Source organism: Spea bombifrons, chromosome 6 (assembly GCF_027358695.1).
Source record: "Spea bombifrons isolate aSpeBom1 chromosome 6, aSpeBom1.2.pri, whole genome shotgun sequence".
Lineage (NCBI taxonomy): Eukaryota > Metazoa > Chordata > Amphibia > Anura > Pelobatidae > Spea > Spea bombifrons.
The window spans coordinates 34,655,345-34,671,675 of record NC_071092.1 but is presented as its reverse complement, the minus strand read 5'-3'; the positions used below and the strand labels follow the sequence as shown (position 1 = coordinate 34,671,675).

General features: G+C 41.5%; 1 protein-coding gene and 1 non-coding gene across 2 annotated transcripts; one reads left to right on the top strand and one right to left on the bottom strand.

Annotated features, from left to right (window-relative positions):
• The first annotated feature begins 1,369 nt into the window (after positions 1-1,369).
• On the top strand, positions 1,370-12,207 carry GCLM (glutamate-cysteine ligase modifier subunit). The gene is made up of 7 exons (XM_053470125.1): positions 1,370-1,702; positions 3,720-3,785; positions 6,553-6,637; positions 7,110-7,166; positions 10,127-10,329; positions 11,040-11,154; positions 11,383-12,207. Exons 1-7 carry the CDS (start codon positions 1,592-1,594, stop codon positions 11,565-11,567), a joined length of 822 nt encoding a protein of 273 aa, XP_053326100.1. The 5' UTR covers positions 1,370-1,591; the 3' UTR covers positions 11,568-12,207.
• A 3,711-nt stretch (positions 12,208-15,918) lies between these two features.
• TRNAR-UCU (transfer RNA arginine (anticodon UCU)) lies at positions 15,919-16,003 on the bottom strand. Its single transcript is given in 2 exon segments — positions 15,919-15,954; positions 15,967-16,003. It is a non-coding gene; the product is annotated as a tRNA-Arg (tRNA).
• Between the last annotated feature and the right edge of the window lie 328 nt (positions 16,004-16,331).

Sequence of the window (16,331 nt, the reverse complement as noted above, 5' to 3'; positions counted from 1 at the left end):
GGAAAAGTGTCCACGGCAGGTAATTCTGACACATTATATATATGCTGTGCTTGTGAAATCACTAACAGATATAAAACGTTGTCATTGCCTGTTTCTGGTGGTTTCCAGTATGGCTGCCTGGATGCTGCACGCGCACTCATTTAAACTGCCTTTTGTTCAGTCCTAGAATGCTGGATTATAAATTGTGCGCACAGCGTTCTATCACGTAGCGGCCTACCTGGGGGCTCCGGGTGAAGCAGCTCTTCTCCGGGTCTCTGGGCCTTCAGTGAGAAACTCCAGGTCACGCGTTGTGACACGCCCAAGTCCCCGCCCACTTCCTCTCATTTCTACTTCTTATCTCTATGCAGGGTAATGGCCGGCATTAAAATACATTTTCACATAAACAGGACATTCAAAAAATATATACCAAATTCAAAATAGAAGCTGAAATCAGATAGAACCAAGTGTGACGAAACAGCGAGATTGGAAATAAAGTCAGATTAACACATCTAACACGTGATAAACACGTCTGCATGTACAGCATGTCATAAGCAGTAGTGGATGCCATCTCCCCGTATTTTGTAGAATCAAACAGCAGGGGGCGCCAAATACACAAAGCTTTATTTTACTGATTTTATCTTAAATGCAATTTTCCGCAGATCTCCCAAAGTTTCAAATCGAAAAAATCTATACTCACCAGATGCTTTGGGCTTCAGCCGAATGTTGGCTCAGCAGCGCTATTCCTTTATACTTACGGTGTGTGACGTGTGAGTGCCGGGTACTTTTGTTTGGGGAGTTTTGTGTAATATTTTTGTTTTTGGGGGTGTCCGGATAGCAGTGTAGTAAGTGAGTGTTAGTGTGTGAGTGGTTGTCAGTGCATGATGTTATTGTGAATTTGTGTGTCAGAGTATGGTGTGGGAGTATGTATGTGAGTTAGTATGTATGCAAGTTAGTATGTGTGCTCGTTAGTATGTATACCCGTTAGTATGTATACCCGTTAGTATGTGTGCGTGTTAGTATGTATGCGAGTTAGTATGTATGCGTGTTAGTATGTATATCCGTTAGTATGTATACCCGTTAGTATGTTTCTGTGTTAGAATGTGTGCATGTTAGTACGTATGTGTGTTAGTATGTATCTGTGTTAGTATGTATGCGCGTTTGTATGTATACCCGTTAGTATGTTTATGTGTTAGAATGTGTGCATGTTAGTATGTATGTGTGTTAGTATGTATCCGCGTTTGTATGTATACCCCTGATGTACAGCACTGATACACTAGTAATAACAGTGTGACAGCCTTTCCAGTAGGAAGCAGAGTAAGAGCAGCCTGCAGTGTGCACTCCCGGCGCCAGGTGGCGCTGCTCGCTCACGCTGTGGCCGGCGGTGTTGTGAGTCGGTGCGCGGCGCACATGTCGCGGGGCTCGGGACCGGCTGTGCGCGAGGAGCCGGTGAGTCACTGTTACACAGCACTTTTGCTTCGCTTCTGTACTTCTGCCAAGTCATCGCGCTGGTTTAATACGAGCATCCCAGCCGCCTGAGCTTCAGACGACAGGCGGGGAGCGGAGGTGAGACGGGCTGCTGCTGCTACGACGACATAACCGGAGTTACTGCGCCATGGAGACCGACAGCATGCTGGACAAGGCGGACACCCTCTACCTGCAGACCGGTAACATGATGAACTGGGGCCGCCTGAAGAAGAAGTGCCCGACGGCTTCCAGCGAGGAGGTAATTTAACCCTCTGGTGTCTGCGGAAATATATACGGTATATATAATGCATAATGTACATTGTGCTACACCCGGCACGGTAATACTGACAGTGGCCTCTAGGGTGTCTGCCTCAGACTATATATATATATATATATATATATATATATATATATATATATAATGATTATTGGCATTTATTAGTGTATTATTCCTCATTGTTTTACAGCAATGACTACAGAGCTGACATACATGAAGTGGTAATAAGTACCTAGCACACAAGAGCTTACAATCTAAAGGAAGAGGGGTAACTGCGACGGTTATTGGGGGTTAGGGACAAGTCACCCCTTGGCTGCCGCAACATGACACTGAAAGGCATATATGAGATGCGTATGAAATCAAATATAGTTTATATAGCGCCAAAAATGTTCTCAGCGCTTATCACAGAGAAACTCTGACCACAGAAAAATGACCAGAATGAACACGTCGGTCGCGTCTGGCAGCCGCTAGGAAGTGGAACTTGCAGCGATATTATTTGCGGAAAACGGAGGTAACGTGTATATACGGACGTCGTGGGCGACCAGCGGAAACGGGTTAGTTCTCCTGTCGGGAAGCTTTATGACACCAAAAGTCACTTAAACTAATAGTTTATTGTGCCTGGCAGTCCAACTAAAGAAGAATGCGTAATAAAGATCGGGCTTAATATTTTCACGAGCGCTAGTGCTGTGATCTTGCCTCGCTTCTCACATTATAGATCTCAATTTGTCGATTTAAAGGGACGGTGTAAGATGCCTGACATCACAATACGGGAAGAACCAATATTAAAGTGCTCTGGACCTAGAAGCTGCAGTCTTATTGCTGCAGCTTCCCACCTCTTCTGTGGTCTGACATTTCTTGCCACTGATTGGCTGCTTGAAGCGCTCCCATTGGAATCAGTGGGAGCGTTTATCCCGCGAGAAGACATGCCGCTAGCACATGCATCAAAGTCCCTATACTTACTGGAGTGTTCCTTTAAAAAGAAACAATCCATAGGTTATATATAACGCTATATGTGACGTAATGGGTGCCTATGGGCAGAATATACATCTAGCCGCAGAATGGGGATTTAGGTTTTATGTACAAACCTGACAAATATTTATGTATATTTATTTATGTATACACGCTTTATAGCATTATCTTGACCTTTGTATTTACAACCCCAATCATTGCTACACTTTTTACCCACAAGACCTCCGTAAAGCATTTTATTAATTGTCACAATTGGAAAATACCAAAGTTTTTTCGATACTTTTTTGATTGCAACATCTTCATACGTAAGCCCGTAGCTTTTATTTGGTTGTATATCTGGTTGATATTATGACATTTTGTACATATTTTTGTGATTTGTAGAAATGGTGCGATTGGTGAACGATCACCGTAGAGTATGAAGACCCCCGGCCCTCTTCTGCAGCCTTTCAATGAATAAATCCCTATTTAAATGTGTATCAATTAGATGTGATTACACTTGTTGTGGCTGTATAGAAACAAAGTATCGCTTTTCAAATTAAGTCTTTTTCTATTTTGATTGTAAAATTTCATCAGCCATAAGCAGTCACGCACATTGTCTTTTTTTAGTATAATTATTGGTCCCCTGATGAAGCAATGATGGTGGCGAAACGCGTCGGGGTTCGATAATTCTACAGGGATGAATCCTGCTTTAATCCAGCGTTTCCCACCTAGGGCTGGATACATGGTGCCGTATCAGTACTATAGACTCGAGCTTCCCGATGTCAGGCTGATAATCTTTTTAGGTGAATCGGTACCCACTAGCTGTGGGGATTCTTCTATAAGCGATACACTGCATTGCTGCTTACTCGATCCATGGTAAAATATTCTACGTTACGCATATCACGTTGCTAATATTTTTGCACGCTGGTTTATAAATGGTGTTTCTCTTTTTCTTTATCTAGTTAGGATTTTGGTGTTTTTTGGGTAGATTGTATATTAATGCTGCAGCTTTTCTTGATTGCAATGTAATGTGCCGTCTCTGTCTTTTCAGCTGCTGGATTGCATCAGAGCAACTCTGAACGAATGGAGCTCAAAACTCACTCCGGAGCTCGCACGGGTAAGTGGATTGCCGAAGAAGCCAGCGCGGGATTTCCTCTGTTATATTAATGTGATGATAGCTCACGTAGTGTAACCTGTGTGCATGAAAGTAACAATACAAGAGACCGAGTCTGTTTTTAATGCAGCCGGCTAAGTAACGGTGAAATTCCTCTTACGAGATGAACGGCAGGGAGCAAGAAAATCAAATCTTTGCTGCTTACGTCTATATCGCTGGCTTAAGCTTCTTATTACCGTTTGGTTTTTAAGCACGGTACAGAACATGGTTCTTAAATATATCGTGTTTAACACCTTGTGTGACACAAAGGATGATGGTGAAGGTCACGTTAAATCCAGCGATTTGTTTCAAGCATTGACACTATTACAAATTGAACAGTCGTGTCTCTCTCTCCTTTTTTTTTCTTTTGTGTTCGTTGTTATCGTATGGGATAGAAGGACCCACTGGTTGCTCATGTCGTGCGGGGTGTTGAGATTTGAATACATTAGGAGAGCACACCACCCAGTCCTAATGCCTCTGTATGCACATCCCGCGTTATGCTGATATACGCAGAAGAACCATCTGTGTTTGCCAGGAACCCGCAGCAGCCGCTGGGAGAAAAAAATTGTTCAAACCCGAAATTCTTCTTGTTTACTTACAATAATCACAAAAAAGCAGACATGGCTCACTGATGACTAGGGGGAAATGTAAGGTTATTCTAAATGTTTAGACATATATCTCTACCCACCCACCCACCCCACCCAAATGTCTGCTTCTCGTAATCAAATGCAAAGAGAGAGCTGGAAACAGAGGAAAATAATGGTGTATGGACTGAAATCCCTGTGACCATGTGACAATTGGCACATTGATTATTATTGTCGCCTGTAGATGGGGGGGGGGTGACATGTCAGAGGAAAAAATACCTGAATGTTTAACTCTGGAAAGAGGTCGCACTGTCCAAATAAATAGGCTCTGGTTATAAATGCTGTCCTTGGCCCTCTCTGGAGAATGATTAAGGTCCAAATCCCTTTATTGTGGTCACTGATTCACCCGGTTCGTACCCTTTTCCAAGTTAATGATTACGGTAAAAATAATATTGTGTCCAGAGGAAAATGAGTGTATCTGATGGTGTCTTCCCACGTTATATGAAAAACCAAGGATAGCTTCTAAAAGACACAGGTCTTCAGCAACATGCCACTTATTGTAATACCTGAACGCCAGCTGTTTTCCTTCTGCATCCATCGCGGACGTGGGGTTTGTTTTTTGAGGTGTTATTGTGTAACTTGTATACGTTCTTCTATTTGAAGTTACCTGCAATTGACTCGCCAGTCCCTACATGGTGAGCGGTATATCGATATTCTAGGTTAAAACGTTATCGTTGAGGATATTGCTGTATGGGGGCCTATTTGTCGTCTCCTGGTCGAAACATGGGGCGATTCCGGGCTATGTTTATAAATAATATCCGTAGAGACTGTTCTGTTAATAGTGTGGGTCGTTGGCGTTAGCTTTGCTTTCTTTACAGTCCTAAGAAACGGTTTTGTCTCATAAGGTTTTGTCTCTGCCTCTCCTTTGAGAAGTCCAGTGTTGCTCGATGGCATCTTAAGCCGATCAGTGTTTTTATTACCGTTATGGCTCTATGGTGCCATCACACTGATTGTATACTTGGGGGAGGCAGTGGTCTCGGCAGGGTTATATAGTTAGTTGGATTTGTATGCTGTAGACTATGGCACGCAGTCTTTGGCCAGAGAAGTGTGTCGCTGATCTGTAACTGGGCTTTTGTTTCAGGCCAGACAGTTGTTTTTGCAGAGGCCAGACCTGTCATTCTGTGTTAGTGGACAGGAACAAACTGTGATCTCCAATTCACATAGCATTTCAAATATTCATCAGGCACGGATCATTTTATTTAATCATAATTGGTCTTGGATTAATTGAATTGATCTTGATTTTTTTTTTTTAGTTACTTGATCTCCTAGTTGAGGCTGCTTATGGAATATATTTTAAGATTTTCGCGGGATAGATCGATACAGATAGCTGTGTTTTGTCGGATGGCATTGGGCTGGCATCTGCCCTGTTGGCGGGCTGACTGGCTGTATAGAGGTAATGCACAGCCTATCACTGTTTACATGATGATGTCTTCAGACTGATATGAATCCACATATTGGAAGAGATAAATCGTAAATCTCAATCAAGACAACATAGGGAAGTGGCAGTAAAACACTGCAAAGACTGCTGCTTCACCAGCTGTGTTTCCCATCTCTTCCCTGTTTTGCATTTGAGTGCTAGTGGTGGCTGGGATTATTTATGCCGAGGAGTCGCAAAGTATTTAGAACAATATGAAAAGTTTCAAACCATGGCTTCCTTTCCAACACTGAGAGCTCGAATACATCACACGGGTACAGCGACTTAGTGTAGGGCACAGAGCGTCCCCAAACATTGTGTCCATAGAGCATCATGATGCTGGTGTTGCTGCTAACATACAGTATGTTGTATTTAACAGATGGAAGATACTCGGCAGCATTTTCTTTTTTACTTGCTTGTACAAAATTGGCACCTTTACGTGTTTACTAAATATAACTGCATACATGTTCGCTTTTTGCATAGTTTCGTCATATGTGGAGTGATAGTAAGACAGCCAGAAGTGAACCCACCTACCTACTCACTCCATTTGGGACTTTCAATAATATAATATTTAATATAATAATATAAAGCCGCAGGGTCTTGAAGTTAGCGGAGGGCCGAACCTAAATGAAAACGGAGGCTTTGCATTAAGAAAGCTTTTCTTTCTCGCCAGGACTCTCCACGTACTCTGGAATGCTCTGTGTCTCCAGCTATAGAAGCCATAAACCCAGAAGAGAGAGAAGAAATGAAAGTATCTGGTCAGTACATAGCACCTAAAGTCACTCGCCTGTCAATTTTCATGTCATTTCATAAATATTATTTAAATCTACTATTTGAATCATTTGAATTTACACTTGGCAGAGACACTAAGACATTTTGAGCTATTTTCTTTTACCGCGTGACTTGTATTCACTATTTACAGTGTAAATAGACATGAAATTAGTTTGAGCCAATTCTTTACCCTGTATGTGTCTTTACTCTCTTATTCCGCAAAATCTAATAAGGTCATTTGGGGTGGGTTTGTACTGAGGTCACTCCAGGGGGCAGTAAGGAGGGTACCGCAGCAGTCGTCGGGAGGGATCTAGGTGCCGGCAGCCCTGTTTAGAGCGGTCAGAGTATATCAGTCTAGTGTGTATTGCCTACCGGTTTATGATGGCCTAATTTTATGTTTCATGCATGTTTTCTATTTTATTGTAAATATTAAATAATCTCTCTGTTTCTTTTCTGTAGCTAAACTGTTTGTTCTGGGATCGAACCTGTCATCAATTTCACACGCTGCAGATATGGGTAAGAGCACCAACCAACACTAAAATATCTGTAAATTCGCTGTGTAGATCAATAGGTAGAGTGGGCATTATAATTTTATTAACCGTGCATATCACAGAGCTTGACACCTCCTGGTTTAGCATACACCATAGAATTTTATGGCAGATAAGAACCATTCATTTTCTTGATCTAAAGGCTAAACCCTTAATCAGTCCTTGGTCTTGTCTTAGATTCAGGCAGCTTTATGCCTATCCTATGCCTGTTTAAATTCTCTCACTGTATTAGCCTCTGCAACTTCTGCTTTGAGGCTGTTCCACTTATCCACCACCCTCTCAGTAAAGTAAATCTTCCTTACGTTACATCTGAATGTTTTGTTTTTTTTGGGGTTTTTTTAAGCTTCCACAAATCGGTGCCATGAGTGTTCACTAAATTAGCAATTTTTGCGACTGGGGTCATGTTTTGTTTGTGTTCCTAATACAGTATATATTAAGGACCCCCCCAACTTTATGCAACACTCTGCGTGGCATGTGATGGTGATGGACAGGTCACAGAAAGGAGAATAGATTGGAGTATGGAAAGGTGCTATGCAGTGCCCGTGTATACACGCATGCACAGACTGACAGCCGGTGAGAAAGGAATTGAGCAAAGTTTCCCAATGGGAACCAGAGTCTCTCAAATAGCAAGAAGATGCTAAGCTCGGAAGAGCAGAGGCCTCTCTTTCTTCTGTTCAGTGTGTCTTAACGTGTGGTAATGGGATTGTCAATTGTCTTTGCCGAATATTTTCACCTTCCACTGCTACAGAATCTGCAGGCGCCATATACATGTAATAAAAAGATCTAGCCTTTTAAGAGAGTAGACTGTCATGCCTCGTTCTAGACGTTATTAACTAGATGCTAAATGCGCAGGCGTGACCTTGTTTGCCCTCCATGAAATTGTAAAACAGCGTACGTTGTACACAAGCATTAATTTGGCACATCTCATTACACCAGCACGGCTAGTTACTGCACTTAACTGATTAGCCAACATATGTGAAAACTGTATAGAAGCAAACGTTCTGCAACCCTGCCCGTGGCCGCAGTGCTTGCTTTATCATATCGTCAGAGGAAGGGGTTAAACAATTGACAGATGATGAATATACTTATGAAAGTGGCCACATTCAAGTAGTTCAACCACAAAACATTTAAAAGGGACATGCGACATTTCACACGGTAAATGTGACCGTTCCCCGCTGTTCGTAGCTTTTATGTATAAAAGATGTGGGGGGGTTTTTTTGCCTGAATACTGCTATCTGATAGAAGGGTGGGTTTCTTATTGCCTTCGTTTGGTGAGATGTGGCGCAGGTTCTGTAAAATAAATTCTATTCCATTTGTTCTCGCACATGTACCAGCCTTGAGAAAATAGTGCTTTTATCTTGGGTCCTGGCACGGCTGCCGTGACTGCTTTCTTTGTTACGGTTAGACTTTGTTAGATCACATTTCTGTGTGGCGGCCAGGGGGGAGTACACTGAAAGCTTGTCCTTATCTGACTTCCACTGAGAACCGCAGCCGGAGCGCTCGCATCTGGTTTTTGAACTTGTGCTCCTGATCTGTGTTTAACTAAATCTACATGCGGACTTTCAGTAATTCAGACTAGAAAACTAGCGGTGACCAGCTGTCTTTCACATTAAAACATCTAACACCCAAACAGCTGATCACAAATGATAGCCTTCGGGCACCTTCTGTGGCTGGGATGATCAGCGCATGGTTTTGCGATTTGTTGTGCGTTCTTCTGACGGTAGAACGTTTGGTGATCTGACGAGGTCCGCTCACAGGTCAGGTCCATCAGAGGGAGTTAAGATGGCTTTCCTCGTTACGGCTGGTGTGCAGGAGCTTGTTCCTTCTCCACATTTGGTGGGCAGCCACACTAATTGAGAGTTCCTGGCACGCGTGTAATCGCACAACACGGCAAATGTGGGATCAGGCAGAAAATGTACAAAACCAAATCGTCCAAATTATTTTTTTTAATACAATTATGGGTAGGAAGAGGTGGAAACAACATAACAATATATCACCCTAAGCAAGCCTTTTGATTTAGGAACCAGCCCTTCCTGTTATTTGAATACATTGTCTCATTTTATATTGTTTGTTGCTTTTATTTAATGGTTTAGGGATTAGAGGGGAGACCATGGAGTGTTCATCTGATTCAATCAGATTCAATGAAGATATATTTAGTTTTTGTTTTAACACAGCATCCAAAAAAGGCCCTTGATATAGTTTTAGATTCACTGAACCAATAAAACTACACGTTCATGAAGTTGCAACTGAATTAACACAGGTTATATATCTATATAATAATACACAATCATAATATACAATTATATATTTTTATAAAATATTTTTATCATGCGCTAGTTCTTCATTTGCTTTCTTGGTCATAATGAGGAAGCCTATCATCCATCCTGGTCGACAACCATATCGATGATATTTTGGTTTTTAATCGTGGTTTACGTGTGTTTGTTAAAGTTGTTATTCTAAGGTCTAATTAATAGACGACGATGGCCTAAAGGCAATACTCAGACGTATATTCTGCACAGTATGCGGTGCTGTTAGAACGGCCCGGCTCTGTATATTCTACTTGACTGCTCCTGGTAAAAGGGAGATCTACTCTTTCCATGATAAACCCCCAAGGTTTCATCTAACGGCATGAATGCCCAATTATTACCCCATGGGTCGCAATGACCCAATGTACATGTATTGGGGTATACTGAAAATCCCTGCCACTAAAAAAATCCATCACGTTTGATGTGCTCTGCAATGAACGTAGTAGTAATAAATAATAAAAATACACTTTGCCAGTGCTTTATCTACACCACAGTGTTTTTCCCATTCCGCTGTTAAAGTGTTAACTGCTATGACTTGCTATCTAGTTTTGAGTTAATTGTCTGGCTTATTGCTGCTGCGCTGATAATCCTCTCCTCGCATGTTATTCATTGTTTTCCCCAGCTTGTGCCACCCTCGGCGTCACCCAGTTGGATTCCTTGATCATTGCACCACCCCCACTGGAAGACGGAGTCAGCCTTTCCTTGGAGAATTTACAGCCTTACTGGCATGAGCTGGAAAGTCTTGTTCGGGACAAGAAAGTAGTTGCTATAGGAACGTCGGATTTAGATAAGCCTCTCTTGGAACAGCTTTACCTTTGGGCACAGGTGAGGTTCTGTATGAAGAAAGAAGGAGATGCTGCACCCATCCGCACTCGTATTAAGGGACATACATGCTTATAAATAGAGATTGGCACAGTGTTTAAGCTAATCAGTCCATTCATAATTTGTATTGCCATTTCTAGCCATCCAAGGAATCTGAAACTATTTTGTAGGGTGTGTGTACAAGATCTAACTTACTCTAAATCACGTATACTTGTAATACCGGTTCACATAACTTTGGCTTTCCCTGGCGGTGGTGGAGACTTATAGAAACAGGAGTGGAGTGTTGTGAATTTCATTTAGCCAGGCTTGGGTTTTTTGGTTCTTGGCAGTGAAAACATTTTGGGTGATGTCAATCTTTCCATTGTGCCAAAAATCCCATCTGATTTGTTTAGGTGTGGAAATAAGGAATACAAGTAATTAAAAAAAAAAAAAAAATGTTTGGGAACAAAATCAAAGCACCGTAGATAATCGCCTTAAACAGCCCAAACAACCGGATATCCATTATAACCAGATTTTTTCAGGTGTACTTGCTCTTTAGGTATTATTCTCTGGGTTTTTATAGGTCCCCTAAGCATTTCCTATTTTCGGGATCACCGAACATAATACCAGACAATGTGACAGCTCAGCATTCCATAGGCTTTTATTATACATATATATCTCTCTTTCAGCCACTCAGCGTATCTTTTAGCCACGATTTTCCTTTGTTTCGGCAGGTAAAGCCTAGCAGTAACCAGGTGAATCTCGCATCCTGCTGCATAATGCCTCCTGATCTTACAGCTTTTGCCAAGGAGTTTGATATCCAGTTACTAACTCACAGCGACCCTAAAGGTAAGCGGCTGCCGTTTTTTTAACACTGTATGTGACGGTTGCTTGTTGCAAGCAGTCGCCTTTCCTCAGACACTTGTGGGTGAAATCACAAGTCGAGCTGCGTTCTCACACCACATACAAAGAATATTTACCACTCTGTTTTACTTGTTATTCTTGAAGCACGTGCATTCTTACCCCAAACTGACGTCAATTTTCTTTCTCTATCTGCTTCGTCTTTTAACAACCCAGACCTGTTGTCGGAAGAATCTTTCCAAGAAGCTCTGAGAGAAAGCATTCCGGATTGTCAAGTCAGCGACTGGTCACCAATGTGGATCCTCCGATATTCTGTCATTGTGAAGACCCGCGGGATTATTAAATCAAAAGGTTATATTTTACAAGCGAAAAGGAAGGTCCCGTCTATCAACAGCCTTTGAGGTCTCATCTCGCCGGTTACCACTTTTTAGCTGTGCACAACCGTTCCGTTGCATGTTATCCGAAGACCAAAATTAGTCTGATTACCTGTTGGCCAGCATGATGTTTACACAACAAGTCATGTTATGACAATGAAGAGTTTAACCTGCTGTAGGAGAATTTAATTTCATTTGGGAGTATGTGACTGTTGTAAGAAGTATATATTCTGAGGATCAGACTTTTGGACACGCTGAGGGCCTCTCTTTTCTGTAAAATATATGTTGTATGTCGGAGGCCGCCAGTAATCCGCTTTCAGAATTATGTCATTGAGATTATTTCTTAACCCAGCGTATACTGAATTGGAGTGGACTCCAATCCTGTTTTGCGGAGTTTTACATGGCCAGTACAGTTATGAAGCAGATAAATTAAACAAAACATTTATTTAAATCCACGGATTTGGAAGCGACTTACTATTTTGTGTATGTTAACGGATAAAAAATATTGCAATGATACAATTGCTTATATTTTCTGAAAAGGAAAAAGGTTCTTTTTTTTTTTGTACTGTTTGCTTGTTAATTACCCATCATTATCATAATTTTTGAAAAAGTTGTACACTGAAGTTCTAATTGTATACAGGTTGTGATGGCAGCGTCTGCTTTGAAAAGTCCTAAAAAATATTTTTTCATCAGCAAGTTACGCAGGTAACCACAAATTATCCTATCCACATTTAAAGGGGCTTTAATGTTTGCCAACAGAAAGCTGTAGTGTGTGTGTGTGTGTGTGTGTGTGTGTGTGTGTGTGTGTATGTATATATATATGTGTGTGTGTGTGTATATATATATATATATATATATATATATATGCAAATTCTAAAATAGTTGTGCTAAGCTTTACCCCCTTCCAGCCCTGCTTTGTTGCTAATCATGTAACCTGTCTGCTCTCCCTGTGATAATATAAGCCATGCTATTGTGTCCCTTGATAGAACAGTTGATTTGGAGAGTTGGTTTATTGCTGTAGGAAAGGCTGGGAGAATATGACTTATGACCTCATTATACCTCATAACTACTCTCTTGGAGGTTGCAGTATGCTTTCATGGCTCGCCCTGCATGCAAACTCTGCAGAAAGCTCTGGCCAGACACAACTGCTTTTGGCACGAAGAAACATAATATATGGGAGATACGCTTTTAGCATAGTGCCACCCTTTATCATCTGTTCAAATATGTACATTTGCCAGCATGTTACGAGTATATCTGGGTTGGGCGTCAGTCCTTGTTTCCTCTTTCTAGGTATTTGGGTTGGATAGAAAGCAGAGGGAATAAAAAAAGCCTTCGAAATTTTCACCCAATGCCATTCTATTAAAAACAATGTTTCTTTAATATACTACGTAACCCGGGCGCCTAGGTAGATTGCATGGCCCTAGCTGCAGCGATCATTGTTCACGTTTTACTACATGCCACTATTGTGACCTTTAGTGCTTGGGTAATAAAAGAAGGGCTCTGGTTATTTTATCGCTGACGTTGAGTAAACAGGCTTCAAATTAACTGTTAACTACTATGGCTGAAACTCAAAGCAACTTTTAGATTTTGAGGCGGTATGGATAAAGTAATCCAGTGTGGTCAGTGATGCAATCACCATAGCAACCAATGGAACATTCCTTTTAAATGCTTTAATTTTCACTTTGCTCTTAAATTCCTCGTTGATCGTAATTATCCTAGACATCAAGGAACTGGAAAAGGTTTTTGTATTAAGTGTGAATGTATCCCTAGAACCAATGATTATTTATGTGATAGTATAGGTAAGCATTGGCTTAGATCAAGCGTATGATAAGAAGTAGAGTGAAATAACTCATTTTATCATTTTGGAAAATGAAACCTGTTAGACGTATCAAGACGCCCAGCCTGATAAGATCGCATGCGGTAGCGGCGTGTTAGAAGTGCGGTTAATTCTGCTTTCTCTGAGTTTAATACAAATGCTGCAATCATAACACCATGTATACGATACGCCTTGAACCCATATCTCTGTTTTATTATGGCCATTTACAAAAAATGATACAGCTTAACCATTTCAGTCCCAGGGTGTGTGTGCATTGTACTGAACGGTTACCCAGCCTGGGCATTGAGACAGACGTTTGCACTGTTCTAAAAAGCTTTGTAAGTCTGTCTCTGTGTTCATATAGTTAGATCCTAAAATGGAAACGTAACAAATAGTGTGCATATATAACCTCAACCTTATATATGCATTAAGGTTGAGGTTAATGCACAATAATGGGTTTTGTTAGTAAAGGATTTGGCAATAGTGAGTATGACAAATTTGGCGAATATTTAACCGATTTTACATTATAATGCACTAGCCTAGGGAGCTTTCTCCGGCAGAGAGCGCCACAGGCCTAGGCTCTAGCCTGATGTTACAACGGTTTTGGATATATTTTGTTTAAATTACCATGAGAGCCCGTTTTACCTGGTGGGAGTTGAGATTGGTGCTTAAAGGTAGCAGAAGAAGAAATTCCTGAAATGATCTCACATTTTCCACCCCACTCTTACAGAGGTTGCCCGAACATCCATATCCTACAAAACCGGTTTCAAGAGTGTGTTTGTATATATGATTTAGCGACACTTTATGGAGGACCCCAGCTTTCTTTCTGAGGTCTCCGGGGTAAGCCCTTACCCACATAATGGTGATGTTAAAAATGAGCCTGGCTGGTCTCGGTTTACTGAATAAACCTGTGTATGCGTGGACACAACAAAACAATCTTGTTAAGTATAAGTTATTTAATGACTGGTGTTGATGCTGTAGACAATGCCTCAATGCAGATTTTTAGCTGACATACAGTGCTGAATAGTAATAATGAAAACCAATATATTGTCTATCAAACAGCGTGTCTTTTTATACTCCTATTTTAGTATAAAAAATGTTTTTTTTGAGAATTTTCTTTAGTTCTTGGAATAAATTAATTCTGGAAAATACTTCTAGACTGGGTGTTATTGTATTGGTTATTACAGGGACATAAACTTGGGCCAGACATTATCAGAGTCACGTTCTTCTACATACGAGTGTGATGGATTGGGGGGGGGGGGGGGGCCTGTCTGTCTGTCTGTCTGTCTGTCTGGTTCTGATTCACACCAATAACTCCATCCTGAGCTAGCAGGTAGTGTCAGTCTTTTACAATCCTAATTCAAAACTGTTGAGGTCCAAGCAATGGCTCCATGGCTGCTGTTTGTCCAGCCTTTGATAAGGAGGGTTTTAGGAAGCTCAAAACGTTTCTATTTTGCTGCAAATATGAACTGATGCCTTAGCCAACGGTCTGATCGTAACATCTGACTCTGGAACCCTTTAACTCTACATGCTAGTGATCCCCTGGGTTTACAACCCAATGAGCAGAGCTTGACTGGTTTTAGGTCATTATTTGGATCATTTTTGGAACATACTCTACACCAAGTTGACATGGCTGAAGAAAAGTTTCATCTTCAAGCAGAGGTGTCTAATAACATCTTCGCTCAATTGTGGTAGAAATGTTTTTTTCTTAAAGGGCATCTGTTGCAAATGATAGTAAGAATACTTGTACACTGGTACGTGAAAGGTGAGGACTAAACATACAACCAAAATAAATGAATACATAATGTGTTCCCAAATCATGCGTTACATTTCCATCCACTAAATAAACCCTATGGATGTTATTTTGGTTTTAAGATTTTGCCTTCTTCAAGGTAATTATTATTTATTGTTTTATATAGCGCCATCATATTGTGCAGCGCTGTACAATGGGTAGACAGGATAAGAAGTAGTGCATAACATAATTTGACTTATACAACAAGAGGTGAGTAAGGCGCTGATCAAATGAGCTTACAATCAAGAGGTAAAAGATCATCTTTAATGATTTCGACAAATGGATAAGCAAATCTTTTAGGGTGTGTCTCGGTGGGATATGGGGGCAGGTGTAACACGTCCGTTCTTTTTACAAGCGACTCAGGAGCAGGAATGGACATATCCTATCATCTAGGGATCCAAGCCTTACCTCCCACCTACAAATAATTGGCAATAACACTAAAACATCTTAAGACATAGTGGTACAGAAGGGGAAGGATGTCCTGCACCTGAGCGGTTACATCTTCTAGGTAAATGGGCTGCCAGGCAGCTGTGATTACGTGGGGGTCACCCACAGGCTCTTTATGTCTTTCAGGCATTTTGATTGAAATTGTGTCCTGTATGCATTCTTTTCTCACCCCGCTATGGATTCTGCTGCCTTTCTCATCCGTTTCAGACGCAGATCCACAGCTTTTACAGCATCTAATGTAATGTGAGAATTTTTCAGACTTTTCCATTAAGATCAAACCCTCTGGGATGCCTTAGAATGTAATTAAAAACAAAATAGGATCTCGACTCCGCCGGGACTCGAACCCGGAACCTTTGAATGCCTCCCACCGCTAGAAGTCCAATGCGCTATCCATTGCGCCACGGAGCCACCTGTTGGATCATCGTGAAATAACTTGCATCAGAGGTATCAATCTCACAGACTCTGTAAACCATTTATTTCCACATTTATACTATACGTGACGATAACTAACGCAATCGTGTGACGACGACTCGTCCGCAAAGCAACACCCGGACAGCAGGCAGCACGGACTCTTCTCGAAATTGGGAGTCAGAAAACGCTGTGGTCTAGATTACGTAACTCGCTGAGCAGTGCGCATGCGTTCGTCCTTCTGCCGTAGAGCCGCCGACCTCATAGAGCGCCTGCGCAGAAACAGGTACGCGCGTGCCGGCAGGTAAGCAATTCAGTCGTTACCATG